The sequence below is a fragment of the Natrix helvetica genome (assembly GCF_964273705.1).
Source record: "Natrix helvetica genome assembly, chromosome: 10".
In the NCBI taxonomy this organism is placed as follows: domain Eukaryota; kingdom Metazoa; phylum Chordata; class Lepidosauria; order Squamata; family Natricidae; genus Natrix; species Natrix helvetica.
In genome coordinates, this window is record NC_138561.1 from 22,909,723 (window position 1) to 22,937,597 (window position 27,875).

The 27,875-nt window shown below is 56.7% G+C and overlaps 2 protein-coding genes across 2 annotated transcripts in view; one reads left to right on the top strand and one right to left on the bottom strand.

The window, feature by feature from the left end:
* Positions 1-12: 12 nt before the first annotated feature.
* Positions 13-6,878, bottom strand: LOC309397276 (cadherin-1-like). The gene is made up of 11 exons (XM_081963143.1): positions 6,752-6,878; positions 4,424-4,567; positions 3,956-4,111; positions 3,328-3,472; positions 2,834-3,006; positions 2,233-2,361; positions 1,827-2,012; positions 1,584-1,691; positions 611-753; positions 394-532; positions 13-228 (listed from the first exon to the last, which is right to left on the bottom strand). The coding sequence occupies exons 1-11, from the start codon at positions 6,800-6,802 to the stop codon at positions 139-141; spliced, it is 1,464 nt and encodes a 487-aa protein (XP_081819269.1). The 5' UTR covers positions 6,803-6,878; the 3' UTR covers positions 13-138.
* Positions 6,879-11,554: 4,676 nt separating this feature from the next.
* Positions 11,555-27,875, top strand: part of LOC309397257 (uncharacterized protein) — a 30,491-nt gene continuing 14,170 nt past the window's right edge. Inside the window, exons 1-18 of the mRNA XM_081963113.1 lie at positions 11,555-11,704; positions 11,835-11,934; positions 15,799-16,004; positions 17,759-17,896; positions 18,121-18,276; positions 18,363-18,507; positions 18,726-18,901; positions 19,077-19,205; positions 19,639-19,821; positions 20,061-20,305; positions 20,398-20,540; positions 21,131-21,355; positions 21,579-21,797; positions 22,058-22,188; positions 22,310-22,456; positions 22,820-23,020; positions 24,253-24,720; positions 25,070-25,190. Of these exons, the coding sequence (XP_081819239.1) occupies positions 11,648-11,704; positions 11,835-11,934; positions 15,799-16,004; positions 17,759-17,896; positions 18,121-18,276; positions 18,363-18,507; positions 18,726-18,901; positions 19,077-19,205; positions 19,639-19,821; positions 20,061-20,305; positions 20,398-20,540; positions 21,131-21,355; positions 21,579-21,797; positions 22,058-22,188; positions 22,310-22,456; positions 22,820-23,020; positions 24,253-24,720; positions 25,070-25,190 (3,190 nt within the window). The 5' untranslated portion in view covers positions 11,555-11,647. The remainder of the gene's footprint in view (positions 11,705-11,834; positions 11,935-15,798; positions 16,005-17,758; positions 17,897-18,120; positions 18,277-18,362; positions 18,508-18,725; positions 18,902-19,076; positions 19,206-19,638; positions 19,822-20,060; positions 20,306-20,397; positions 20,541-21,130; positions 21,356-21,578; positions 21,798-22,057; positions 22,189-22,309; positions 22,457-22,819; positions 23,021-24,252; positions 24,721-25,069; positions 25,191-27,875) is intronic.

Here is a 27,875-nt window from a genome sequence, read left to right on the forward strand (position 1 = left end):
TCACAACAGCCCTTCAAGGTAGATCCTTTATTAGTCTTGGGTTTCCTCAGAGGACAGCCTGAGCTGACCTCACAGCTGGCCTTGGGGGCGGTCCCGGATCCCAAAGCAGCCCTCCTGAGGGAAGCCGCGCCTCTCGCACTAGCTCCCCCGGTAGGTCACGTAGGAATAGGGGCTGAGCAGCAGCGGGATGTGCACCTTTTGTTCGGCCCCAGTGAGGGTGAAGACCACCTGCAACAAGCGAAGGGGAAGAATTGCCGGGTCTCTTGGGCCTGGCAAGGGGACCTTCCTGGCTGCAGAAGCCCAGAGGCCCAGGGCCCGCAGCCTGTGGCCAGGCGTGGGCCCCAGGAAAACAGGAGGACCCAACCCACTAGCTCTGGTGCAGCTGAAACTTACTTCCACGTAAGGGTAGAAGCTGGCGAAGCCCTGTTGCTGCCAGTACTCTCCTGTGGCAAAGCGCAGCTTGTAGGTGCCACTTTCCAGCAGCAGAGAGGCCAGCTCGCTCCTGTCCATGCGCCCATCCGTGCTGGTTGCGCTGCAATCAGAAGAGAGCGGGTGAGGCTGTGGGGCTCCCAGCTGGCCAAGGGAGGCAGGGGCTGCCCCATTTCCCCACCTGGTCATTAGTTCCATCCAGGCCTGGTTGGGGGCTGGGAGCCGAGAGAGGTGCACGGCCAGGCCGGTGGCAGGAAGGCCAGTGAGCACGTTCAGCGCATGGACGCTCAGGGATGTGTGGTGGCCCTCGCTGGGACTGGCAACCTGCATCCAAACAGAGAGCCCTGTGTGAGCCCTACCCTCCCGCCCCTCGCAGCCCCCTTCCAACCACAGGAGGGCGGATGCCCTGCGAGGGGGAAGACGCTGCTGTGCCCAGAGGGCTGAGCTTCTGCAGGCCTGCCCAGTTTCCTGGGCGATGCCCCCCCCCCCTTTCTGCTGGCCACATTGCAGGGGTGGGACTGCCGGATTTACCTGGGGCCGCCCTCCCTCCTCGTCTGGCAGCCCGTCCATTTTTGCCTTTCTCAATCCAGCCCCTTCCTGCAGAGGCCTGGCAGGGAGCCAGCCGTGACTCGGCAGGAAGTATTAACCCTGCCAGGGCCAGTGAGGAGCACTTGAGGGGGGTGAGCTCTTGGTGGCAGAGGTTCTTGCCTTCTGGGGGCAAAGCACAGACCCAGGGTGTACTTGGGGGCTTTCTGGAAAGAGAGCATTTCATTGGGGTGGGAGGAAGAAAGCCCCCCAGGCTACCAAGTGGCATCTGCTCAGACTGGAGGTCTTCAGGATGGCAGAAATGCTGCTGTGGGTCCAGCAGTAGGCAAGGACGGCTTACAAGTCGACCCTTATTGCTAGGGGGATCCAGACCTCTTGCTTACACAAAGCTGTGCCTCTTAGACAGGCGAGCGGAGGGCAAGAGGGCACGATCCCTCCTTCCCAGCCATTGACAGGCTCTGGCCGAGGCCCACGCGGGAGGGTGCAGAGTGGCAGCGGAAAAGCCCTGCGATTGCGTTTGGCTGCTGGGGGGCGGAGTGTCCATCCCAGGATTTCCATGTCTTAGGTGGGTCATCCCCCAGCCGCTCCCTCACGTTTTTATCGCTCACATTGACGATGACGGTGGCCGTGGAGGTTGGGAGGCGGACCGAGAAGGGAACCTCATTCACTACGGTCACGAGGAGAGTATACTGCTTTTTGGCCTCATAATCCAGTTCCTGGAAGGACGGAAGCAGGGAGAAAAGGTGAGCTGACTTGGTCCAAGGGGAACTCCCGCAGCTGACCCTCCAGCAGGGGGTGGGGCTGGGGACGCACGGGATTCTAGCCCTCACAAAGAGGGGCCCACCGCTCACCTTTGCCGTTGTCAAAAGACCATCGTTGGTGCCCGGGTCAGTAGTGACCGCAAAGTTAGCCTCCTCGTTCCCTTTCACAATGCTGTACTTGGCTTTCCAAGCTAAGCTGTTCTCTTCATCTCCATCTGTGACCTTCAGGGTGGCAACCAGGGCCCCCACCTCATTCTCCGGCACAATCGCATCGTACTGCAAAAGGAACGGAGCCGTCAGAGGAGAGCAAGTGCCTGCCTCTGGGGGGGGGGGACGGGGGAAGGTCCGACTCCAGGGAACGGGAAGCCACAGATTCCACCCAGCGCCTCTGCAGAGGAAGTGCAGGACGTGGCTGGGGAGTTTTGCACCACAGGGAGATGAATTTCACGGTGACACCAGCATGGCCAAGGGGGGGAGGGGAAAATCGCCACATTACCATGAGGGGGTCGAAGATCGGCGGGTTATCGTTTGCATCGGTGATGGTAATCACAGCCTTCGCAGTGGTGCTTAAGCCTTGTCCCTGCATGTCAGTCGCTTGCAGAATCAGGGTGTACTGGGGGATCCTCTGCAAAGAACCAAAGATGCCCCCTGCAACACTCCGTGCTGGTGGAACAGCACAGGCCTTGGGAGACAGAGGAAGAGCGGCCGCCTGGCCTGAGGGGGGGAAGGTCTCCCAGCCACAGGAGGAGGAGGGAAGACGGCGGGAACGCTTGGGAAGGGACCCTCCGTAGTTTTCCAGGAAGGAAATGGGGTGGAGGGGAGAGATTCTTCTGTTCTTGGCATCCAACCATCAAGGCAGCCCTCATGGAGGTGCTTCTCCTCTGGCCTTCCTTGGAGAGCTAACAATCTCTCCCTTTAGGACAACCAAGGATTCTTCCCTTGCTCACTCGGGATGGAAGCAGCAGAAAATGGACGAGAGAGATGCAGCCCTCCCTCCCTCCCTCCCTCCCTCCCTCCCTCCCTCCCCATGAGGAGTTCCCATCTCAGAAAAGGTCTGCTTGCCCCCCCCTCCACCTGTCCCAGCACCCGGCATTTACCTCTCGGTCCAGACCTGACACAACCACGCTGATCAGGCCGGTTTCGTTATTGATGGTAAACATCTGTCTGTCCGGCTCAGGTGCCTGGCTGAGGATGGAGTAAGTGACGACCCCGTTATAGGAGTCTTTGTCATCGTCTGCATCCGTGGCCGTCACTGTCATCACAGACGTTCCTAGGGACACCCAGAGGGGAGGAGGGGCTGCTGAAGGGCTCCCTTCAAACAAGCGCCGGGGTCAAGCAGCAGCCCAGCCCCTCTGGCCTGTCAGCCGAAGAAGCCTCTGGCTTCTGGGCAACTACAAGCCCCTCCGGCTGTCGCAAGGACTGACCCCTCAATCCCTCAGGGGCACGTGTGAGCGGGCAGTGGCCCGACGGGTGGAGGTTGCGATCCAGATGGCTTTGACCAGGACTTGTCCAGGAGGGATTGCGCCTGGGCCCCAGAGGGCAGCCACGCAACAGGGCCCAGGTTTTTGTGTCCTCTGCCAGACTCCCCTACCTGGCTTCGCTCCGTCTTCCACGGACCCTTGGAAGACACTCTGAGTGAAGATGGGGCGGTTGTCATTCTGGTCCCTAATGTTGATGATCACCTCCATGGGGACCTCTGCCAACTGGCCATTGGCGAACACCGCGTGGCAAAAGAGCTGCAGGGAAGGCGGAGAAAGGCCGTTATTCCCCGGGGGCAAGGAAATAAGCCCCAGATGAATCCGGGCAGCTCAACCGTTCTTGGCCCCCAGCACTGCCGGCTCTGGAGAGGCTGCCCAAAGGACGAGGGAGGGCCTTGGAAGCCCTGGGACAGAGTCCCCGGGAGCCTCTCAGGCCCCTTCGAGACCACCACGAAAGAACGAAAAACAGAGGCACTTTAGGAGAGGAGTGGCCTTCCTGCAGAGTCGCCTGCTTCTAAACGGGGGTTCTCCGAGGGGCTTCTGGGAGGAGAGAAACCCTCGGCCGTCCAAAAGCAGCAAATGGCCTGCAGCTGTCCTGGCGTCCCAGAGGACACAGTGACCTTTGCCCTCCCACCCAATCCCCGTGGCCGGTTTCCAAGCACGTGGACCTCCTCAGCCACCAGTGCAGTGGCCAACCGTTGAAAGCAAAAGGCATGACAGCAGCCGGTGGTCAGGACTCACCTGGTAGCGGGGAATCTTCTCCCTGTCCAGCGGGCGAGTCACCTTCAGCATGCCGGTCTCCCTCTCGATGATGAAGGTGCCGACCGGAGGGATGTCGGCCCCCTGCCCAGTGATGCTATAGTAGACGGTGCCCTCTTTTTCTTTGCTGGACTTGACCTGATTGGGGAGACGGGGTGGGGAAGGTCAGGGACGGGGTGGGCCTGCAGCCCTTTCCACCCTCCGGGACAGGGGCCAGCGGAGGCCTGGGGCAGAGCAGACCGTGGCAGCTGCGTTGCCTGGGCCAGGGCAGAAATGCAGGCCCAAAAGCTCGGCTGGAGTGAGAGCCATCCAAGGGGCTCAGACCAAATGTCCACTCAGCACCAGCACAAGCGGCAACCTTTGGGGTCCTGCATTTGTGGGTCATTTGCAACCCTGGAGGAGAAACTAACTTTAAAATGTGCAAGAGAATCCCAGGAGCAAAGTCCTTACCTGCACCAGGTTCTTGGGGAAAGGGCCCCTCTCATTCTCCGAGCAAAGAATCGGCGGGATGACCCAGTCTCTCTTTTGCCGCCTCAGGCCAGGCCCCGATCCTCGGAAGAGCAGCTCCTCCGCCTGAGCAGATAGAGGGATCTCCTGTGAGTAAAGACAGGAGTAAAGAGAGGGAGGGAGGAGCTGGCAATTTAGACTCTCTCTTGAGTAGTGAGGGTTTTAAGGGGCAGCAGAGGAAGGGGTTGCCCCATTGGTTCCTTGCCCCCCAGAAATGCCTGTGTCCACGCAGAGAGACCTTGGCCCAAGGCTTCAGGTCCTGTGTCTATAGCTAAAGTGGGGAGCAGCCTAAACTCTCTTCTGTCTCCACAGCTTTGGGGGCTGGTTTTCCTTCTTTGCAGCATCAGTGAGAACGAGAGAAAACTGGAAGGAAGGGGGCCCTTTCCACAAAGCTTTGGCCCCTTGTTGTCCTGCAGGGATTCCTCCAGCTGGGATTGCCCATCGGGGTCTCTGCCCTTCTTGTGGGTCTCTGCGAGGGCTTCCATGAACAGCCTTTATTCTCTTCCACTTACTTGGTTTTAGGAAGAATTTTTGCTTCCAAACTTTAATTTCATAAAGCAAATCATTAGTTGAGTGGGACTTTTTCCTAGAAAGGAGCAGCATGGACTTGACTGGGGGAGGGAGGGGGGAGAGGAAGGAGATAGAGAAAAGGAAGGATGGGAAAAGGGAGGGAGGGAGGAAGGAATGAGTAAAAGACGAGGTGGGATTATGGAATCCATACTCCATCTAAGAAAGGCTGCCTCCTCCTCCTCCTTTGCCTGGGCGGTTGAGAGGAATTGGCCTTTTTGTAGTGAGGATCCCATTTGACTGGTGGGCAACCTTTTGGGTTTAGGATTGCATCCCTGTTTCTCTCCTTAAAACTCCAACACAGCACCTGCTTTCACATCAGAGAGAAGCTGTGACAAAGCTTTGTGTCCTCTAAAGCACCTGATAAAATGCATCAGGGAATTCAGGCTATTTATTTAAGCCTATTTATATAGTGGCACAATAATGAAAATTAGCTTTCATCTTTATCACCCACTACAAGCTTTTGGGAATGCAGGATGGTCCACTTGTGAGCTGGATCCAGAATATCAGTGTCCCTTCTCTGGTCTTCCCAAGGATGCTGGCGATCGCTCACCCACTCTGGTCTATAAAACTGAGTTAATGCACAGGAAAAAGGTGCGTTGTGGATTTAGCTGAGGAGAAGTCCAAGACAACCATTTCCAACCACCAGCCCTGCAGTGAATTCTGGTCTAAAACCAAGATCCTCTTTGAGAAGATGATAATCTATAACTGACTTGGTTAGGCTGACTGTACTTGGACGTCTGTGTAGAATAGGTAATTGTCGTCTTCCTCATTTTTCCCCGTGTTTGCCTTTCCCACCGTAGAACTTCTTATGTCGAGAGATTTGGTTCTCTCAAAGGGAACTTGTGTGCAGGAGTGTGATTGCAGAGGTAACCTTTGTGATTCAGCTTTATTGACTTCCTGGACTTAGAGCAAGAAAATGGTTTCTGTCTCTCTTTCCTGGTGGAAGGGTCATGGACACTCCAAGAGAGAGAGATCAGGAGGTTTCTCCTTGCAGAAAGAGGTCCCCCCATTGAAAATTACCCTCCCCCTCCATGCATAGATAAAACATCTCAGCAGCGACACAAGATCGTGGAGGGTTTCCCACAGCTGCATACCCCCTCTCCTTCCCTCTTGGTTTCATTGTAACTCTAGCTAAGCGAGACCCCTCCTCTTCATACCTGAGAAGTGGAGGGACAGGAGGACCCTGAAACTCTCCCAACCCCCGTCTGTCTGTCTACTGAGCAGCTCCGTAGTGGTTTCTTCCATGAGGCTGTGTGTTGGCAGTGCATGAAAAATATCTCCTGTCCTGTTTAAAGTTTAAGGTTTGCTGCCCCTGTGTCACCCTTAGGAAACTCTGTATTTGTTTTAAATGGGAGAAAAACATCAGGATGAGGCCGGCTGCTCTGTGTGCATATTTTCAGCCCACACCTGGCCCTGCAGCTCATTGTGCACTGTGATCCTGGGGGTCTTCAGTGAGAAAGGCTGAAGAATTTGCTTGGCAAACAAAGCAGCTTAGCCCCCTCCCCTCAATGTTTTGCTGTTACATTGAAGGTTGCCCTGTGGAGTCCAGGTCCTCTGACTGGTGGAAACGGAGGTCCAAGATCTCCAAAGAGATGGTCAGTCTGGGAGCAGAACCCATTTCCTGCACCAGACATTCTCCAGGACCGACACTGCCTCTCTTGCCCCTCCTTGCCGGGGTCCCACCCACGACGACAAGCCTACCTGAAGGAGGAAGATGAGGCAAAGCAGCAGCATGATCCCCAGGCAGCCCATCGTCCTCTTCCTCTGCTCTCCGTGGGGCCAAGTGGCTAGCAGGTGGGTATAATCTCAGTGCAAAAGTTTCTGTTTGCATTAGCATTTTATCAGAGGCAGATAAGGCAGGGCCAAGGGCCAGTCAGCACTCTTCGAATTGAAAGAAGGGTCAACAAGAGAAGGTGTCTTGCACAGGGCTTTGGGCAGAGCTTTTTTTTTAATATTTGTTTTTTCAAAACAGACACAACACAAAGAATCCTCCTTCTTCATATACTGTATCAGTTGGTTACAAAAGACTTTTGTGCATCTCTTCCACAGTCATCAACCAAAACTGCATTCAGTTTTGGTCACCACAATGTAGAAAAGATGTGGAGACTCTAGAAAAAGTGCAGAGAAGAGCAACAAAGAGTATTAAGGGACTGGAGACTAAAACATATGAAGAACGGTTGCAGGAACTGGGTATGTTTAGCTTAAGAGAAAGAAGGACTAGGGGAGACATAATAGCAGTGTTCCAATATCTCAGGGGTTGCCACAAAGAAGAGGGAGTCAAAGTATTCTCCAAGGCACCTGAGGGTAGAACAAGAAGCAATGGGTAGAAACTAATCAAGGAGAGAAGCAACCTAGCACTAAGGAGAAATTTCCTGACAGTTAGAACAATTAATCAGTGGAACTGCTTGCCTCCAGAAGTTGTGAATGCCCCAACACTGGAAGTCTTTAAGAAGATGTTGGATGATGTAATGAATAATGGATATAAATATAGACTGAAATATTTAATGACTACATGGATTGACAAATAATAATGGAAAATTATATTTGGAGTTGAGGATGATTGGAAATTCTATGGCTAATGGAAAGTAGAAATGTCTTATATGAAGCAATGAGTTTTTTTTTTTCTTTGACTTAATTTTTATTCTTATCTTTTAGAGAATGGTGATATAATTTTATAAAGACTTATTGTTACCTAGTATATAATTATGGATGTAAAGAAACAAGGGTTGTCACAAAAGAAAGAATACTAATGGTAATTTGAACACACAATGCTCAATGAAATATTTGACTATGTTTAATGGATAATTAGTGACCTTATTCTTAATTGCAAAAACCACTGCACATCTATTGTCACTAAATTTCACTAAGATTAACTAGTTTTAGATTATACTCTTTCATCTATCAACCTGTATCTTTCCAGTAGCAAAACAATATCATTGTCAGTGTTCCAAGTATCATGCAGAATTAAATCAGAGTCCAAGGCAAACCTTTCCTTAAAGTTTCAATTTAATAAGTCGGACATGTTGGCACATCTGTGGAATCCCAATTCTGGAAGCTACCTAGGATTCCCACCCAGTTGAAAGTTCATGATCTTGTCCCCACACCCACCAATCCATCACATGGTCCAATCTTCTTCTTCCACGCTGTCATCTCCACCCCGCTGGTTCCGGTCAGGTGTCGAGGTGCAGAGACAGAATAACCTTGAGCTTCTAGAAAGGATTTTTTTATTTCGAAAACAACACATTCTACCCATTGCTATTCCCACCCCCCCTTAATGAATATGCATACTAAAGATGAAGCTAGAAGAGAGAGTGTGGCAGACCAAAGATTCTTAAAGGAACCGCTGCAGGCCTGAAACTCATGTCTTCTGCCATTTGTGGTACCAGTCCTCTAATCATCTCCTTAATCAAATTTGTATGGATTCCTCTTTGCAACTCATTGCTTATTAAGTCTCTCATGTAATTTCGATGCCCTTCTTCTGTTTCCTTAATCAGCTTATCTTTAATTGTCAGTGGTGTTTTCCACGATGTTGCTAACAAAATTTCTCTCTTTAAATCCATAAATTCTTTTATTTTTTCTTCTTCTGTATCTTGCCATCTGGGATAGAGTTCCCCTCCATTTAATTCCTCTTTCGGTATTCCACTCTTTCCATTTCCAGACACAAGCCAATCACCATAGATATCAGCGGATTTAATTTCTTTGTAGTCATTTTTCTCTTCGGTTTTTAGGACTCTAACCTCCACTTTTTCCACTTGATAAACATCTCCAACTTCTTCATCATATTTTACTGTTAAATGCTCTAGATTTTCCAACTTCTTCTCTGTCCTCTCAAATGTGTTCAATAATTTCTGAATTTCTAACAATATCTTTTGCAAACTTAAAGTTTCTTTCTGCTGTTGAGATTGTGCCATTATCTCAAGCTGACAAACACTGCTGCTCTGGCTTGGAAGTTTTTTACAAGATTAAGCATAAATTCACAATAGGGTTTTATTTTCCCTTTTCTCTGGTTAAAGATATACTTCAAAGGAACATCTGTATGCTTTTCTTCTTATCGCTCTCTATAGACAAAACAGTGAGACCTTGAAGCGCCAAGCCAGAATAATCAGTGAGGAAAGTAAAAGTGTTTTATTCAATACACAAACTTCCAGCCTCGGAGTAGCAGTCCCGCCCTTGTTCTGTGAGATCTGGATCTGGTAGATCACCAGAGGGCTTCAAGAAATGAGGTTGATAAAGAGAAGCACTGCAGGGAGATGTCACCAGAGGGCGCTCTCAGAGCATTCTGCCTGCTTCTCCTCTCCTGGACACCCACTTGAGGTTTTTAATTCAAGGAAACCCCAAAATGAGAGGTTTTTATTCCCAGGAGGAGAGGATGGTTGGATAGCAGCCAAAGAAAGAGGAAAACTATTTATGTACCTGCTAAATTTTGGGATTGAAAGGCACAAGGCCTACAAGTAAGTGTGTGTGTGTCTGTGTGTGTGTGTGTCTGTGTGTGTGTAGCATGCTGGACTCAGGAAGCCTTTTAGTTGATGGGCTTTTAAGAGCAGCTTTCCTTCTGATCAATACATGGAGTCAGTCAAGGTAAGGATGGGGGCTTCTGGCTTCCCCCTGCAGATCTCCCAGGGTCGGAAGCTGAGAGCCCGTGCAAGGGGTTCTGCTGTGGGTCTCCCCCTGGCCCCTCAGGGCCTTGACCCTGGTCCCTTCCTGTGTGGCTAAGGCAGCAGAGGAGGGGGCCCAGCGGCCTCACTTGTGACCCGGAAGCCAGGCTCCAAGACAGAAGTGGCAGAAGTATGTTGTTGCAGCATGTAAGTGTGTGTGTGTGTGAGTGAGTGTGTGGGTGTGTAGTACACACTGTGTACATACATACACCAAGTGTCTCATCAAAGGGGAGAGAACAAGTCTGGATCTGCTCATGCCTTTGGGAAGGTGGGAGTGCCGCACCTTGGCACCCCATTGACGGCTGCTCTCTCATCCTCTCCTCTGGCTGAATAAGAGATTCGGGGCTTGCGGGATCCTGCCAAAAATCGGCTCTGAGCTTGCTAGAATTTGCTTGAGTCCAAAGGGAGCCCGCAGCTCTTTTTCCATGGAAGTGTTGCGGCTTCTATTGCCTAAAGTACTCAGGAAGCTTTTCCTTTGCTTTAGACGTAGAGAGATCCTGCCCTCCTCCCACCCCACTGAGCAGTGATCCCATCCGATTGGCATTTGCGAATGCAACCTTGATCCTCATTGCTCACCAAGGGCCTGATCCCTTCCCTCCTCTGAGGGCCTCTCCTTGGATACAGGCAGCAGCAGCAGCAGCTTTGCACACGGAGGCCTCTTTCTCACCACAGCCCCTTCCCCAGGAGCCTCAGAAGAGTCCGGCTGCAGGACCCCAGAGACCGCTGCTTTCCGCCCACCCTGCACCCAAAACAAGCCTTGCAGTCGGTCTCTGGGAAGTCCGACTCCCAAAGAAGTTCGGGGGTGCTGGGCTGAGAGACAAGAACACTTCCTTTGGCCAGACCGTCAATCCTTCGGTACAAGCAAGGCAAGCCGTATATAAATTCACCAGTATCCATACATATTGCAAATAACATAAAACAGTGTTTTGCATTCTCCAGGAGTCTCTTTTAGCTCAGTCGTTCAAAATTTTAATATCTTTTATACTTTAAAACATCAAAATGGCAGTTAAAGTATCTCTGACATTATAATTTTAAAAATACCAATTGTAGTTTTTAGTTGTTTAGGTCCTGCCTCCTGCCCATTACCTAACCAGGTGCAAACAAAAGGCACCTCCCCCCCAGATTCCCTGGAAGAACCTCAGCACTCGCCCCCCACCCAGCCCCGGTTGGTCACAGAAAGTCCCACCCGGCTGCGGCTCCTGTTTCAGGGTTGGGGGGACCCACCAAGGCAGCCACTTTGGCACAAGGGGCAGAAGTGGCCTCTGCCTGCTTAGCTGGTGGCCAGATCCATGCTGGTTGTGGGGAGGGGGGTGAAATCGGAAGACCTTCGGCAAGGTATGGGGGGGGGTCTGCCCGTTGGCTGCCGGCTCCTTCAACCCTCCGCCTCCCTTGGGTCTCGCCGTTGCCCTGCCCCCCTTCCGCCTGCTCTCCGGCTCCTCAGGGTGCCACCGAGGGTGCAGGGAGAGGCCGGCTGGGGGCCGAGAGGTGGAGGGGCCTGGGGGTGCCGAAAAGGGGAGCCCACCCGATCGAGGGGCACAACTGCGGGGGGAGGGGCGGAGGGTTGGCAACTCTTGCCTCCTTTCGGTGGGGGATCGGCTTTTGAGGCCGCGGGAGCCCCCTCCGTCGGGCCCGATCAAGGGACTCTCGGAGCTCAGCTTCAGCCAGGAGACCCCTCCGTGTCTCTCTCTCTCTCTCTCTCTCTCTCTCTCTGTCTCTCGCACGCCGGGCAGGCCCTGCCGATCCCTGCACCCCGGGGGAGAAAAGAGGGGAGGGGGCGGCGGGGGGGCGGGGCGGCCGGAGCCCCGCCCGCGGAGCCTCACCTGGCGCGGCGCCTTTAAAGGCCTGGCAGGGCAGGCGGAGCCCATTCAGCCAGCGGGCGCACGAACGGAGTTTTGGCTGTTGCCGCCGCCGCCGCCGGGCGTCCCTCTCCTTGACGGCAGCGATGGGCTGGCGGCGGGCTGCGCGCCTCCTCCCCCTGGCCTTCCTCGTCCTCCTCCAGGTGAGCGCCTCCCCGGGCCCTCCTTCCCGGCTCCACGGCGCCGGGCTCTTGCGGGGCTCCGCGGCGGCCTGGAGGGAGGGAGGAAGTGTGGGGGCGGCCGGCCTGAGCTCAGCCATTCTCTGCCCCGCAGGTGGACCCCCCCCTAGCCGCCTGGCTGCCCCCGTGCCATTCCGGCTTCGTCTTCGTGGTGTCCGACGGGCGGCTGAGTCCGGGCCAGGTCTCGAGCGAAGGTAAGCCCCAGGCGCCTTTGCTTCGTCCTGGCTGCCCCTCCCGCGAGAGCCCAGCCCCTCCGGAGGCCCCTTCGTCCCGCCCTCGGCTCCTTCTCCTCAAGCGGGGGCTCGCCTGGCTGGGGGCGGGAAGCCACTGCCGCCTTCATGGGCCAGGTACGTGCCCCGGGTGGGCGGACCTGGCTGCCCCCCTCCCGGACAGGGCCCGGCTACGAAAGGGCAGCGGCTGGCCAGGAGTTCCTCCCCCGCCCCCCCACCTTCGCCCGCTGCTTCCCCCCCCCCCCCCCCATGGAGCGGGAAGGCGGCCTGAGTTCAATTCCAGACCGGTTCTGAAGTGGTACCGAGGGCTCTCCTTGTGGCGGCTGCTCCTTTCCCCAACTTTTCATCCGTTTTGCGCCCAAAGCTCCGCTCCGAATGGAGCCGCTTGGAGTGGTCGCGGGGGGTCCCAAGGATAAAGGCCGATGAACTTGGGGTTTCTTTGAAAGTGAAGGATTTGCCTGCGGCGTCTGTTAGGATCTCTTAATCCATCGGTTGCTCGATCGCGATCCGTTCCATGAAGAGTTCTCCTTGGATCTAGGGTGGGGGATGGGCAGCTTCCTTGGGAAGAGGGGGAGGGGCTGGTGCAGAGGGAGCGGAGAGATTCCTGCCAGGGACCCCCTCGGCTTTGTTTCTTTTGCTGGTCCTAACTTGTTTAACTCAACCCCCCCCTGAAGTGGGTGCAGTTAAAAGCAAGAGACATAATTCCTGCTGCTGCAACAGTAAGGGAGCCCCCCCCCCCTTGAATTGCCCTGTGAGGGGGGCTAGGCTGAGCAAGCAGGGCCAGGCTGAGAGTTGCAGAAAGGGGGGGGCTTTGCCCCAGCACCCAATGTCCCCTCAGCCCCTTTCCTCCTGGCCCAGTGGTGGGTAGCCATTGTCTGAGAGCCCCCCCTCCCGCTCCCGGAAGGGGCTGTTGTTGTGCAAAGCAGGGCCATTGTGCCCCAAACAGAGGCTGCTCTGTCTGTGCTTCAGCCCGGATCCTGCCAGGAATCTCTTGACTCCCTTTGCACCAGCCCCTCCCGTCCTGCAGCCCAGAGCGGCCCTGAACTCCCCAAGGCCTGGAAGGAGAATATGGGGTGGGGGGAATGAGGACTTTGGAAGCAGCCAGACAGCAGCCTGGGCCTCTCCCACTGGCTTGGTGGGCTGCTTCTGAAGCCCAGTGCTCAGTCTAGTGGTTCTTTATGGTCAGAACCTGGGGCTTTTAGAGGGGGGGAGCCCCCCCACGTTATTCTCCCCTCCTCTGTAATTCCACTCTCCCCAGTGAGGGCCTTGTTGGAGGTTGTCCCTGCAGACCGAAGACTCCCTCCGTCCGTCTCAGGGTGGGTAGGGGCTCTCCGTTGCCCACTCAGGAGGAGGAGGTGGGTCTGAACCTCGGGGTCTCCCTCCCTCCTGCTCTCTGCTGCCTTGAGGAAGAAGAGGCCGCTGCAATACCTGGAAACCCCCCAGTTCTGCCCTCTTGGGCAGCCCAAGCAGCTGCTTGACATTCTGAGCTCCTGGCAGAACCAGAGGTGGAGGGTTGATCCAGAGGTAGGGGATTCGGGCTCTGGCATGGCTTTCCCTCAGCCAGGGGGTGTGGCTAACTTTAGCCCGTCCCCCCCCCTTTCTCAGCTGAGGATGAACTCTGGGGGTGGCCCTTGCAGAGAGGCTGGGGGCTCCTCCAGAGAGCCTCAATAGAGACTCTCCTTCCAGCAGTTGGGAGTGACTGGAGGCCCTCAATTCATTCTCAACTGACCGCTGGATGCACAGGGAGCTCTGTCCCTGAGCTGCTCTGAGTTGGGAGGGGGGTGCATTTTTTCACTGCGACTTTTGCTCCGAAAGGTCCTTGCAATGTAAGCATGTCAAGGTGTTTGTGCTCTCTGTCGGGCCAGAGGTCAGTGGGCCATTCCTGCACCCCCTCCCCACTAAATAAGCCTGGTGTTTGCTGAGGCATTTAGAGACAGACTAATCTGCCACCCACCCACCCATCCACCCCCGGCTGGGTGTGTTTTCCTCACCTTTCGGGCAGCTTGACCCTGTGACTGACGGAGGCCTTGAGAGGAGATAAGAGCTGTTGCCCTGCAGGCGGCAGGATTCCAGGAAGGCTGCAGAAGGGGAAGGGGTGGCCTGTCAGCCCCCTCCCCGCTCCTCCTCCTCCTCCTCCTGGCCACCCTTAGGAAGAGAGGCAGGGATACGAGGTGTCCTTGGCCAGGAGGGGAGCAGCCTCCTCGTAGCCCTTGGGGGGGGGAGCGGGGAAGAGGCAGCTCTGAATGGGCAACCTGGACATGGCAAAGAGTGACTGGCCGGCCAGCTCCTCCTTGCGCTGGGAGGAGCCGGCAATGGAGTGTGCCAGTGGCTGTTTGTCCACACTCGGTGGGGCCCAGAGGCAAAGCATGGGGGGGGGGGGTTCTGCTCCGCTCTTGGCCAGCCTCCTGGGAAGGAGAGATTGCCGCTAATGGCTGCCAAATGGGTCGATTCCACTAAGTGGGGGGAGGCGCTCTGACCCCCTCCTGCTTCATGGGCAGAGAGCCGGTTCCCTGCAGCTGGGCCCCCGCTCCTCTTCCCCACTGCTGGGCACAGGGGCCTTCCGGGCTGCCCATCCCGTGTCCTGAGGGGGCCTTGGCAGATTGTCGCTTGGGGCAGCCTCACAACGTCCCAAGACAGGCGGACGGTGTGCTGTGGCCTCACACCGGGATGGTGGTGGTGGGGTTGTTGCCTGGAAGTCTCTCTCATTCACGTGGTGGAGGGGGGGGATCTCCAAAGTCAGCTGTGCTCACAGGACCTCCAGTTGGGAGGATCCCTTTGGATCTTGCTCTGGGCAGGAATTTAGAGGAATGCAGAGCCTCTACTGGAGGGAGGCCCTGACTTCACTGGGGGGGGGGGCAGTGCAGTACCTGCTGAGTATCTTTCTGGCTGAGGAAAGGGGGGGGGCATCGTCCTCAGCATGTCACATATCACGGTGGGGGGGGGAGGTCTTCTTTCTCAAAGCCCCCATTGCTGATGCTGCTCTAGACCCACCAGCTGCTCTCTCCACTGACCAGTGGGGGCTGCGTCCTGGGGGGCTGGCTGGGGTCTGTTGCTGGTGGGGCTGAGCTGCTTCAGGGTGGGGGTGACCTGAGCTGCTGGGACTGCTTGTCTTGAGTGCTGAAAGAAAGAGGCTGGGGGGGGGGTGTTGTTTCGGCTGCCTTTCTCTTTCTTGGAACCAGAGAAGACTTTGGGGAGGGGGTGTCAGGTTGGCCCCTGTAGCAGGCAGGGCTAGGAGTGTCTTCCTCCTGCCAGCTAAGGGGGCGAGGTAGCTGTCCCTGGTGAGGCGTGTGCCTGTGTGTGTGTGTGTACACACACTGAGACCAGGCTGGAGAAGGCTCGTGGGTGTTTTCCTGTTAGTGTGGGGGGAACAAAACCCAGGAAGCTGGTGCTGCTTTGGGGCAGCTGCCTCTACCAAGGGATCTCCCTGATGGCGAGGCCTGGGCGGCGGAAGAGGAGAGGCCGATGGTCTCAAGGCCAGACAGGCATCTTATCTGGCATGTGGGGCAACGGAAAGGAAACATGGGCTGGGTGATTCTCCCCCCCACCCCCACCGCCTACCTCCATCCCTCTGTAATCAATCCAAGGACTGGCAGTGCCAATCCATTAAAGGGCAAACAAGATCCCGGCCCCAGATGGGGGGGCTGCCCCAGAGGGCCTCTCGGGTGCATTAAAGACCCTCCCCCACCCCTCAGTCGGGCAACCACCTGCAGGAGGAAGGGCTCCTGATGGCCAGAAGAAAGCAAGGGTGTGTGTGTGTGTGTGTGTGTGTGTGTGTGTGTAGACCGTATTTTGGACCTCCTAATGCTGTGGCTTTCCTCTCCCCTCCAGTCAGGTCTGCCGATTGCCGGGGAGGGGAGCCGCTTCTGGGCAGCCCCGACCTCCGAGGGCTGGCGGATGGAAAGGTGGCAGCAGTGCAGCAGCGCTACAGGCAGGCGCGGGAGAGGCCTTCCAGGGAGAGGCATGCCAGAGATTCCAGGGGGACCCAATCATCGGCCTCGGCTGTCCTGCAGAACAAAGGCCCCCCTTCTTCGCAGGTGAGCCGCTTCTGCCCTCGGGAGAGCACAGGTGGCAGGGGAGCCATGGCAACCCCTCTGCCTCCCTGGGCGCTTGCGGTGGGAACTATGCGAATGGAGCACTGGGGCCCTCCTGCGCAGGCAGGTGGAATGTGGGGGGGGGAGGCTTTCACCTGGCCTACGGAGGAGGAGGAGGAGGAGGAGGAGGAGGAGGAGGAGGCGGCTTTGGACTGAAGGTGTGCTGGACAGGCACCGCCCCAGAGAGCCTGCTGTGCCTTCAATCGAAATGGTGCATCAGCATTGAAGTTTGCAGTATTGTGTAATACTTTGGCTGTTGTTGGACTACAATTCTCAGCATCCCCAGCCAGCACAGCTAATTATAAGGCAGTCTGGTGCTGTGTGTGTGTGTTAATTCAACAGCATCTGTAGGGCAACAGCAGCAACACCATTCTAGCATGTGGATTTTGAGCAGTCACGTTAAAGAAAAATCCTCAAATTTTCCTGGACTTCATCCAGGGCTTCATTTCTCAAACAAATCACAATAATAGATTACTAAATAAATCTTCATAAAATGTAGGCGCTGCTCAATGAAATTCTCTTTGTTTGCATCTTCCAAGTGCAAAGAAATCCAAATTTTTCACGGAATAACAATAATTGCTTGATTCCTCCCGTCCTCCTGTTGTCACCTTCTGAAAACATCTTTAAAAAGGAAATGGTTCTTGATTGCGCAACATTGGAAAAAAGACTTTTTGCCGACAATTGATCAATGGATTCAGAAGGTGGCGGGGTTCGCTGAAATGGCAAAAATCTCAGCTTTCTTAAAAGCTCAGAAACAGGAGGATTACACACAGGAATGGGCAAAATGGATTGATTATATACAGAATAAATACCAGACTAGGAGTTATTATCTAGCCTTTAGGTAAGAATGTTTAGACCGATAGATGATCAGAGTAAATAGTATATGGGATGTTTGGAATTGTTAGAGTGGTATACAGCGGAAGTCAGGAGGGTGGGTTTGTGTGGGAGGTGGGGGAGGGTTAGGGTGGAGGGTGGGGCAATATATATGTATGAATAAATTAGAAGATGGGACTAATGAAACATTGTTAGGCTAGGAGAAATTTATATTAAGAGTTATAGATGTTAAATTAGCTTAGAAAATGATCAATGTGTTATTATTAATTTAAGAGAAATTTATATAGTGTTTGTTGGGAGGAGAGGGGTTATGAGTAATCTATTTTAAGATGGGGGGAGGGGAGGGGGTAAAGTGTTTGGTATAATATTTGAATGTGAATTTTTGCGGGGGGGGTTGGGGGGGTATAGCATTTGTATGAGATTTATATTGTGTGGAGGGGGGGTGAAAACGGGGAAAATTTGTTTGTACAAAACTCTTTTAATTAAAAAAAAAAAAGGAAATGGTTCTAAACAGGCTATTAAAATGGCTTCAATACTGTACCTCGGTCCATAGAACAAGTTGAATTCTTAGCTTTATATTCTTATAGAAATGAAGTGTTTGTATGTTTCTGGACTTGGGTCTTGGCATTTTCTTCTGCACCCCAGTCCCTTGGGCCTGTCACTCGGCTTGAGGTCTCAGGTGGCAGTGGGGCGCCTGGCCAGCGGAGCTCAGCGCCTGCAGACCTTGGCTGGAGAACGACTGTCCTTGGGCAGTGAGTGGGGCGATGCTGGCTTTGTGGGCCGGGGGGCTTCTGGTCGGGGTCTTGTTTGCTGCACCCTCAGAAAGGGCCTGGCTCCCATGGGGCAACTCCCTGCTCTTTCAGGGGGAGCCGATGCCGGCCAGGCGGATGGAATGGCCGAAGTTCCCATCGACTCTGAAGCGGCGGAAGAGAGACTGGGTCATCCCCCCCATCAGAATGCCTGAGAATGAGAGAGGCCCCTTCCCCAAGAAGCTGGTCCAGGTGGGTGGAATCTGGAGGGAGGAGGATCTGCCTTGCCCACCCGGGGGAGAAGGGGGGCACCGGATTTTCTGGGTCAAAAGCCCATCGCGGCCTGTGCAGAGACGAAGCCAGGTTGGCCAGGTTGGCCATTGGGGGGTGGGGGTGGGGAGATCACTGTCCTGATGGATCCAGCTCCCTTTTTGGGGGGGGAGGGTCTAAGATGCCCCTTTCTTTCCCTGCCTCAGATCAAATCAAACCGGGACAAGGAAACCAAGATCTTCTACAGCATCACAGGGCAGGGGGCCGACACCCCCCCAGAAGGCGTCTTCATCATCGAGAAGGAGACGGGGTGGATGAAGGTGACGCGGCCTCTGGACAGAGAGAGCATCGAAAAATACCACGTAGGTGGTCCTGGCTGAAGCTGCGATGGAGAGGGGGGGCGTTGGGGGGCTTCCGGCATTCCAGACGGGTTTCCCTCTTTCGGCAGCTGTTGTCCCATGCGGTCTCTGAGAACGGCAAACCGGTGGAAGAGCCGATGGAGATCATCGTCACGGTCACCGATCAGAACGACCACAAGCCCGAGTTCACCCAGGAGGTTTTCCAGGGGTCGGTCGTGGAAGGTGCAACCCCTGGTAAAGAGGGGGAGATGTTGTGCAGAGGGAGGGGAGATTTGGCCCCAGCAGCCGGGAGGGGGGGAGGGTCAGTAGATGCTGCGCAAACCCTGCCAGGATTGTGAATGTGAGTTCAAGCGCTGGGGCAGAGCCCAGGGGGCCCGGCTGGAGAGGCGGCAGGGCTGGCCAGGGAGTCGCTTTCCGGCAGCTTCACAGGGGCGCCTGCTCCCCTTTCCTAGGGACCTCTGTGATGCAGGTCACGGCCACTGATGCCGATGATGCCATTGAGACCTACAACGGGGTCGTTGCGTACTCCATCCTGAGCCAAGTGCCCCAGGAGCCCCATCTGCAGATGTTTGCCATCAACCGAGCAACGGGGACCATCAGCGTCATCGCCAGCGGCCTGGACCGAGAGGTAAAGGTGGGGCTGGGGAGGAGAAACACGCCTCCTCCTCCTCCTCCTCCTCCTCTTCTCTGTCCAACCTGGCTGACCCCTGAACTCTTCTCGGGTACAGCTGGAATTGGAAAGGGCCCTTCCTTGGAGGACACTGGCCGGCTCAGGTGCTAACCGGAGCATTTTCTCTTCCCAGCGAGTGAGAGAATACACCTTGATCCTGCAGGCGGCAGACATGGATGGGATGGGCTTGACCACCACAGCATCGGCAGTGATCCAAATTACAGATGCCAACGACAACGTGCCCGAGTTCACGGAGTCCATGGTAGCTTATTCTGCAGAGGCCGGGAGCGGGGGCTGGGGATGGGCTTCCTGGGAACAGGCCGGTCTGCACAGCATAGGAGCTCAGCTCCCTCCCCTTGGCTTACGGCACAAGCAGAAACAGGCAGTTGTGTGAAGCTGCCATTGTGAACTGGGTGTGAAGGCCACGCAAGCCAAGGCGTAGCTTAGCATGAGGGTGCTTGCATAGCTAAGGTGTTTCCACCTGCCCTTGTCCCAACCTCCCTCCTTCCACCTCCCCTGCAGGCTTGGCCCAATTGATGCTCTCCCTCTTAGGTGGCCGGGAGGGCTGAGGGCTCCCATATTGGCTGGCTGGAGGGGCAGCAGTGCCTCTCCTCAAGCCCTCTGGGCTGCCAAAGGATTGGCAGGGGAGTTTGTTATCCTTCAGGCCCCCAAGTGGCTGCTTGCCTCCCCTTCAGTATTCGGCAGAGGTGGCGGAGAACATGGACGGTGTGGAGGTGGTGAGGCTGGCTGTGACCGACAAGGACGAGCGCCACTCTCCCGCCTGGCACGCCGTGTACAGCATCCTTCAGGGCAACAGCGGAGAGTTCTTTTCCATCTCGACGGATCCAAAGACCAACGAAGGAATCGTGACAGCAAAAGTAGGCACAAACCCCAACTCCTCCCATGCACAAGCTTGTGTGTGTGTGCGTGTGCGCGCGCATTCAAAGAGGCACTGGCGAGGCTAGGGAATTCTGGGAGTTGAAGTCCACACAACACAAAGTGGCCGAAGTGGCCAAGAGGCAGCTTTAGCCATTGCTGAGGTGACCGGAGGGGGCTTCTTCCCTCCCTCAGCTGGGCAGCTGCATCTTCTGACGAGGGTTTTCCGTCTCCCGTTTAGGCGCTGGACTTTGAGGCGGGAGAGCAGTTCGTTCTGCAGGTGGCAGTGGCCAACGAGGTGCCCTTTGCCGTGAAGCTGCCCACCTCGACAGCCACCGTGACCATCAGCGTGACGGATGTGAACGAGGCCCCCGTCTTTGCACCCCCGGCCTTGAAGGTGAAGGTCTTGGAGGACAGCCCGGTGGGGCAGAAAATTGCCACCTATGTGGCACAAGACCCAGACACGGCGCAGCCCCAGAAAACCAGGTGAGCTGCTTCACTGAACTGCCAGGGAGGGTCCCCCCTTTGGCCTCAGGAGGCTGGTTGAGAGGTGCATTTTCCCACCCCTTCCCCTTCAGGTACTTGCTGGAGAGCGACCCGGCCCAGTGGCTGGATGTCCACCCGGAAACCGGCATCATCACAGCCAAGGCGCCCCTGGACCGGGAGTCCCCCTTGGTCCAGAACGACACCTACGTGGCCATTGTGCTGGCGGTGGATGATGGTAAGCCCTGCAGGGTGGATGAGGGAGGGGGGCTGCTCGTGGCTGGGAATCAAGGGCTGCTTTGTTGAGCTGAGTGGCAGCGGCTGCTTTGAGAGCAGCCCATGTGAGGGGCACACGGTGGCCAGCTGCAGAGGCTGCCCAGTCATGAGACCCGGCCTCCTGGAGGGGAGGGCGGGGTTCCCTGCTCCTCAACAGCTGCACAGAGAAGAGGCCACACCCACCAGGGGGAACATGGTTCCTACTTTGACTTCCTAAAGGGGGCCTTGCCCCCCAAAATCCACTGGTTCAGACTAAGGTGCCCGACTGTGCCCCATCCTTTCTGCTGTTTGGCATGGCCAGGGCGTGGGACTTGCTGGGCAGACAAAGCAGCCTCTGGAGCCACAGTAGGCTGGGTGCCTGTGGGAGCCTTGGGGAAGGAATGGGGGCAAGATGTGGTGGGAGATTTGGGGGCTGTAGAGGTGCAGAAGTGGGGCCTGGGAAGAGAAACAGCCTGAAGCTTTTCAAAGCAGCCGTTGGGCCTCTGCATAATCTGCCTTTTGAGGCTGTTCTGTTTTAAACATGGCTCCCCCTCCCCCGTACTCTGCCCCCAGGAAGTCCCCCCGCGACAGGGACCGGGACACTGCTGCTGACCCTCCTGGACGTGAACGACCACGGCCCAGAGCCCGACCGGCGGAAGTTCACCGTGTGCAACCACAATCCAGCCCCACAACTGCTGCGCATCTCGGACAAGGACCTTCCGCCCCACACCTCCCCTTTCCAGGCGGAGCTGATCCACAACTCGGAGGAGAACTGGTTGGTCGAGATGGACAGCGAAGGTGGGCTGCTGCCTCGGCCTCCTGGGAAATGGGCACTGGCGGGACTTCAAGGAAGCTTGACCTTGGCGCCCTCCGGCCCTGGTGTCCTCTGCCCTCCGTGCCCGGGGCGTCACCCGCAGTCCGCCAGGTGGCTTGGCTCCCATAGGAGGGAGGGGAAGCGGCCCGGCCCTTTCTCCCAGTGCCTGGGTTGGCATTGGGCCTGACCATTTCCCGACTCCTTCAGGGGAGACGGCCATCCTGAAGCTGCTGAAGCCCTTGAAGCGGGAGACCTACGACGTCTACCTGCGGCTCCTGGACCAGCTGGGCAAGTCGCACCTGACCGTCCTCAGGGCCACCGTCTGCGAGTGCGAGGGGGAGGTGGACGAGTGTCCAGAGGGGCAGGTGGCCATCCTTGGGGCGCCCATCATCCTTGCCGTCTTGGGGGCCGTCTTGGCCCTCCTGAGTGAGTATGCCAAGGGCTGCCCTTGTGGGGAGGGGGATCCGGGGGTGGGCTTCCCCTCCCAGCTGCTAGAGCCACACATCAACCCGGGCGCCCTTGAGAGAGCAACCGCAGCTGGGTGGCGTTTCCAGCGAGGCCGAGGGACGCACAGCGGTTGGGTCTTGGGACTGTAGCAGCGAGGGCTCCCCCCGAGCTCCGCTCCCTCCCTTGGCTGCGACTTCAGCGGAAGCGCCCACTGATCCTGGCCGGGTTCTGTGTTCCAGTCCTGCTGCTGCTGCTGCTGCTCTTCACGAGGAGGAGGAAGGTGGCTAAGGAGCCGCTGCTGCTGCCGGAGGACGACACCCGGGACAACATCTTCTACTATGGCGAAGAAGGAGGGGGCGAGGAGGACCAGGTGGGGAGGGGCAGGGAAGGGCCTGGGGGATCAGGCTGCTTTGGGGGAAGGAGCTGGGGAGGAGGCTTCTGGGTACAGCCCCCTCCCTTGGCCAACCGGCTCCTCCTTCCCTGCCCCAAAGGACTATGACCTCAGCCAGCTGCACAGGGGTCTGGACCCCCGCCCAGAGGTCCTCCTGCGGAATGACGTGGTGCCGACCCCTTTGCCAGCCCCCCAGTATCGCCCCCGCCCTGCAAACCCTGATGATATCGGCAACTTCATCTGTGAGGTAAGGGAGGCTGGGGGGCAGCCCAGGCCCTGGCACCTCCGGCTGGATCGTCTGCCCACTGTCAGCAGCAGAGCCATCCCACGCCCTGGCTCAAGGCCTGTGTCTGTGTGTGTGTGTGTGTTATACATTTAGTAAAATTATGGAGACAAGGGCTCTAGGATCAGCTGAACCCCCTTTTAAGGCTGATATCGGAGCTCCTGGGTTTCCAGGTAGGGCCCACCCCCTACAGCACCCACGTTGGAGCAGGCCTTGAGGCCGCCTTCGCCTCCGGCCGCCCTGCCTGGACCAGCCGGGACGAGGGAGCCTCTGAAGGTCTGGATGCCCCATTGCCCCACAGACAAACATTCCTCCTTTCTCACCCAGAACCTGAAAGCTGCTGACCTGGACCCCACAGCGCCCCCCTACGACTCCCTGCTGGTCTTCGACTATGAGGGCGGGGGCTCCGAGGGGGGCTCCCTCAGCTCCCTCAACTCCTCGGCCTCCGACCAGGACCAGGACTACGACTACCTGCACGAGTGGGGTAGCCGCTTCCAGAAACTGGCAGATCTGTATGGGGGAGGCGTGGCCGACTAGGGGGCTCCGCCCTGCAGCCAAACCCCTCCCCGAAGCTGAGCTGACCGGCGTTGCTCTGACCACCACGCCATGTTGGAAGCACCAGGGGCTGCCGTGGACTTTGGGGGCTCCAGGAGACGAACCTTCGACTGCCTTCGCAGAGGGGCAGCTGCGACTCTGCTTCCTGGGCGGGGGGCAAAAGTGTCTGGGTGGGGGTGGGGGGGCTCTGGCTGCAGGTTGTGAAGTCCCCAACTGCACCTCAGTCTGGGGCTGCCCTGCTGCCAGGAGCTGGAGGTGCTGCCCAAGATGGGCCTGGGCTGGGGGGGGGAGGGGAGGCTGCCTGATGGTGCCCCCCCCCCCACCTTCCTGACCTTCTCTACTCATGTATTGTAGCTGTTAGGGCTTGAGATTTCTTTCCTCTTTTTATAGCATGTGTGAAATAACTCTATGATCACTAAAGGGCTGGACAATCAGGATGTAAAGTTTTAATAAAGGCTTTTTTTAAAAAAAAGGCACAGCAAACGGTGCCATGTTTTCGGAGGGACCGAAGGCTGTCCTGTGCCTGTTGACAGCCTTCACACAACCACCTGGGTGGGGCAGAGGCTTCTGGCTCCTGCTCTCCGGCCCCCTCCTCCCCAATTCTCCTCTGTCCTTCCCACCCGAAGGCTGCAACCTTCCCAGCTTCTTCCCCGCAGCCGCTGTCGGCCCTTCTGCAGCTTCTGCCCAGGGGCTTCCGCAAAGCTGCCGCATGTTGGGTCCTGTTCTGGGGAGGAAAAGAAGCCAGAGCTGCAGCTCTTCTGGGGCTCCTGCCTGAAGCCCACCTTCCCACTCTCACCTGGGTGGGGTCTCTCTCCTGCGTCATGCCCCGTCTGGACGGGCGACGATTCTTGGGCCCTCTGGAGACGGGCAGTTGCTCCAGCGCCCCCCTCCCCTCCCCCCCCCGGCAGGAGGCAGAGAAGAGCCGGGGAGCTTGAAGCGGCCCCGCCCCTCCTGCTTGCTCCGCGCTCGCCCGACCAGTTTTTCCTGCCCGGGGCGAGAGAGGCCCGCTTTGCAAGGGGAGCGCACGGCCCCACCGTCCTGCCCGCGAATGAATGGCCGAGGCGGCCGCGGGCAGCGGAAAGATCGGGCTGGCCGGGGCGAGCGCCGCCGCTTCCCGGAGGAGAAGCGCTCGCAACTGCAGACCGAAGGGGCGGCAGCGCCGGGCTCGGCTTGGTCACCCACTGGCGCGGCCTTAGTCGGCTTAGCGCCTGGCGTACATCGGGCTGCTCCGACGGTGCGGTCCTTGGCGGGCAGCCCAGCGGAAGGGCCGGACTGGCCAGCGCTCCTCCGACGGCCCCGCCGCCCCCTTGCCCTTCCCTTCCCCCGGAGACAGCGAGCACTTGCAGGCAGCTCTTCCCAAGCGACCCTCGGCGCTGTCCGTGGAATCCGCCCTCCGACCGCCGAGCGCCCGGCCTCCTCCCCAAAGCTCGGGCACCGGCAGGAGGGAGGGAGGGCTGCTCCGGCCCCGCCCCGTCCGGCCGCACCTGCCGACCCGCGGCGCTAGAGCCTTCCCCCGGGGCGGGGCTTCCAGCGCGGGCGGAGCCCCACCTGCCGCAACCGGAGCGCCCGCCTGGCCGAGGCAAAGTTTGCAGGCTTGGGGACGGAGCGCACCTCCTCTGGCTGCGATGGGGACCCAGGCGGCGCTCGGGCTGCTGCTGCTGCTGCTGCTGCAGGTAAGACGGGGCGGCCCGTTCGCCGAGCCTTCGGGGGAGCCGCGCCGGGGACCCCTCTGTTGGGTCTCGGCTCCTCTTCCCCGCCCAGCCAGTGCTGGGGCCAGAGGGCCCCTTTCCCTCCCTTCCACTCTCCAGCCCGAAAGCTTTGCCTGGTGGGAGGCTCCCCCTCAGGATCCCTTGGGAAGGCTTTGCCCCAGGGAGGGGCTCCCGGGGCTTGGCAGTGGCCTAGAGGGGTCTTTGGGGCCCCAGTTCCGTCTCCAGGGCTTCCTCCGGATGAAGGGGACATGGGAACCAGCCATTTGGGCTGTGGGCCCCCCACCTCCCCTCACTCTCCTCTTTGGCTCCCCAGGGTGAAAAGGGGCTCAGCAAGGAGGGGCCAGGGGCCTCTTGCCGGCCAGGATTCAGCTCGGAGGCCTACGTATTCCGGGTGCCCCGGCGGGACTTGGAGAGGGGCCGGATGTTGGGCAGAGGTGAGACCCCCTGAGATGCTGGTGGCTGCCCAGTCTTGGGTGGGTGGGGGGCTTCCAGCCGAGAGGGCATTTTGTGCTGCTACTGCTGCTGCTGCTGCTGCTGCTGGGTGGAGGCAGGAGAGGAGATTCGGGTTGCATTCAGAGTCCTTCTCCATTTCCTGCTTTCTGAAAGGGAAAGTGGCAGCTCTTTGGGGAATCTGTAAAATGGGTGTGTCGACCTTCCGCCTCTCTTAAGACGGAGGACCACTCAGGGAAGCTGGGAGTTTCCATCCGAAGGATGAATTTCAGTCCTCAAAAACCTCATTTAGCTCCATTAGGCAGAGCACTTCACGATTATACTGCTTACTAATTTATTTTGCTTTTGTTGTTTTTTTCTGGTAAAGTTTTAAAATAATATGGTCATCCGTCTAGAATTTGATGAATGGGGCAGCTTGGAAGTATTTCCAAGAATAATTTCCACCTCCAGAGTTGCTGTCTTTTTATTAGTGGCTTTGGTACATCAGTTCTGATTTTAAGCCTTGTAAGATGCCCAGATTTGTTGGCAACTTAGAAATGTACATTGCAAATAAATAAAAATATAGCTGTGCTAAGGAGTTCCCAGAGTTCCTGTCTGGGGCAGTTTAAAATGTCAGCGGAAGGCCCCAGGCCGTGGCCCTTGGTGGCAGCCCTGAGGGAGGAAGAGGAAGCCACAGGCTTCTCCCGAAGTGAGCTCTGTGGTGAGACACCCCAGGAAAGCTGAGCTGGTATTTCCAGTTAAGGCCGAGTGGCCAGGAAGCAGCCTTCCTGCTGTCCTTGGAGCCAGGCACGGGCTACCTGCGTGGCTCAGGTAGTTTTCCTCCTTTGGCAAAGCAAGGTGGAGCTTGGCAGGAGGGTGAGGCCTGCGTCTCCTTGCAACTGTGCAGGGTTGGGCCTGCACAGGCTGTGTGCGGTGTGTGTGTACGCACACACACGCACTGTTTGAACTCTGATGGTGGCTGCTGGCTTCCTGCTGGCACTTCAGCCGTTGGGGTGAGCCTGACAGGAGGAGGCTGCCCCTTGTGTTGTGTCAACAGCCTCTGGTGAATCATTGACTTGGCCAGCCTGATTTTTCAGCCCTGCTGCGAAAAGTCCCTCTGGCCTGACCTTGCCTCTCGGCAGAAACCCCCCCCCTCAACAGCCCCCCACCGGACCCTCCCCCTGCAACCCTGTGTTGGTGCTGGTTTTTTGATCTGGGCACTTTCCCTGCTCACATCCGGCACCCCAGGTGGCAGCCGCAGAGCCAAACCATAACTGGGGAGTTGATTCCAGCCCCAGCCTCTCCGCTGCTCTCTGTGCGTCCCGTTAGGGTTGCTTCCTTCCGTACGTATTGTGTCTTTGGGAATCCTTAACGGCAGCTTCTCTAACAAGGGCCCAGAAAAGATTTCCTAGGGTGCTTTGCTAGTTAGGAAGAACTGAGCGTGGCAGGAACAGTTCAGAAAGATCTTCAGGTGACTGAATTGCTGATAAATGTGAAATGGAGACTCTACGCAGAAGAGAAACCGAGTGGGTCATTTTAACTGTGTTGCCTTGATTTCGAGGAGACCTCAATTACTTTTCACATAGCCAGACTTTGGACGTTCAACTGTACTCGGGGTCAAAGAATGGCAAGTGCCTGAAACTGGCTGTGCTAAATGCGTCGCCACCTCAAAAGGCTCAGAATGCGGCTTGTTGCTGGCTGACCCAAGGGACAACTGGACCTTCTTGGATGAGAAGGGAAACATTTTCAAAGATAAAGCCAAGAAAGTCCAGTTGCCTTTTGTGTGTGTGTGTGTGGGGGGGAGTGCCTTTGGGACAACCCTGAGCTGGAGGACTGAGCATCTCCACAGACAGTTGTGGCCTGGGCTAACCACGAGGAAGGTCACCCAAACTGGTCTCCCCTCGGCTGGCCGCCTTGTGGAAGCATCCGGGATGCCTCTCTAGGCAAGCGGGGGGGGGGGGGGGGAGAATCTGAGGTCTGCCAGAGGTTAGTCCTGGTCTTGTGAAGCAGACTCAGCTCAGGGTCTCCTTAAGGCAAACAGGAGGGAACAGGCCATCCCTTTTCTCTCTCGGTGGTGGAGGCTGCAAAGGTGCAATGAAAGGAAAGGAGTCCAGAGTTTCTACCGTGAAAAGTGAATATTGTTTTATTATAGCGCTTGTGTCTCAGTTTTTTAAAGCTTCTCTACACTCAAGACCCCCTTCTGCACAAAATAATACTACCAAAGCATAACATACTTTGGCAGGTTGTCCTTAGTTCAAGCTTTGGCTATTCAGTGGGCTCCATGAATAAAATGAGAGGCTAAACCAAGTTAAAGTACAACGGATTGTCCATGAAGCTGCTCCCACGCCCACTTGGGTGCCGACAAAGGTCCTGTCTCTGCCTGAGAATTTTAAATATTTTCTCGGCTGCCCACAGAACAAAGGCGTGAAACACTTTCCAGCGTTCTAAGGTTTTCGTGGATAATTCTGGAGCCCTTTAAGTCTTGGTGGATCATCTGCAGAAGCAGCATTGTCAAAGCCACCCAGCAGAGCAAAACCCGTCTAGTGGGTTTGGTTCATCAGATCTTCTCCCCAGGTGCCTTCCAGAAGTGCTGGGAAGCCTGGGAGCTGCACGTAGCTCCGAATGATGGGGCAGAAACATTGGATGCAGGGCAACTGCAAATCTGGACGTAGCAACCAAGGGGAAGAGGG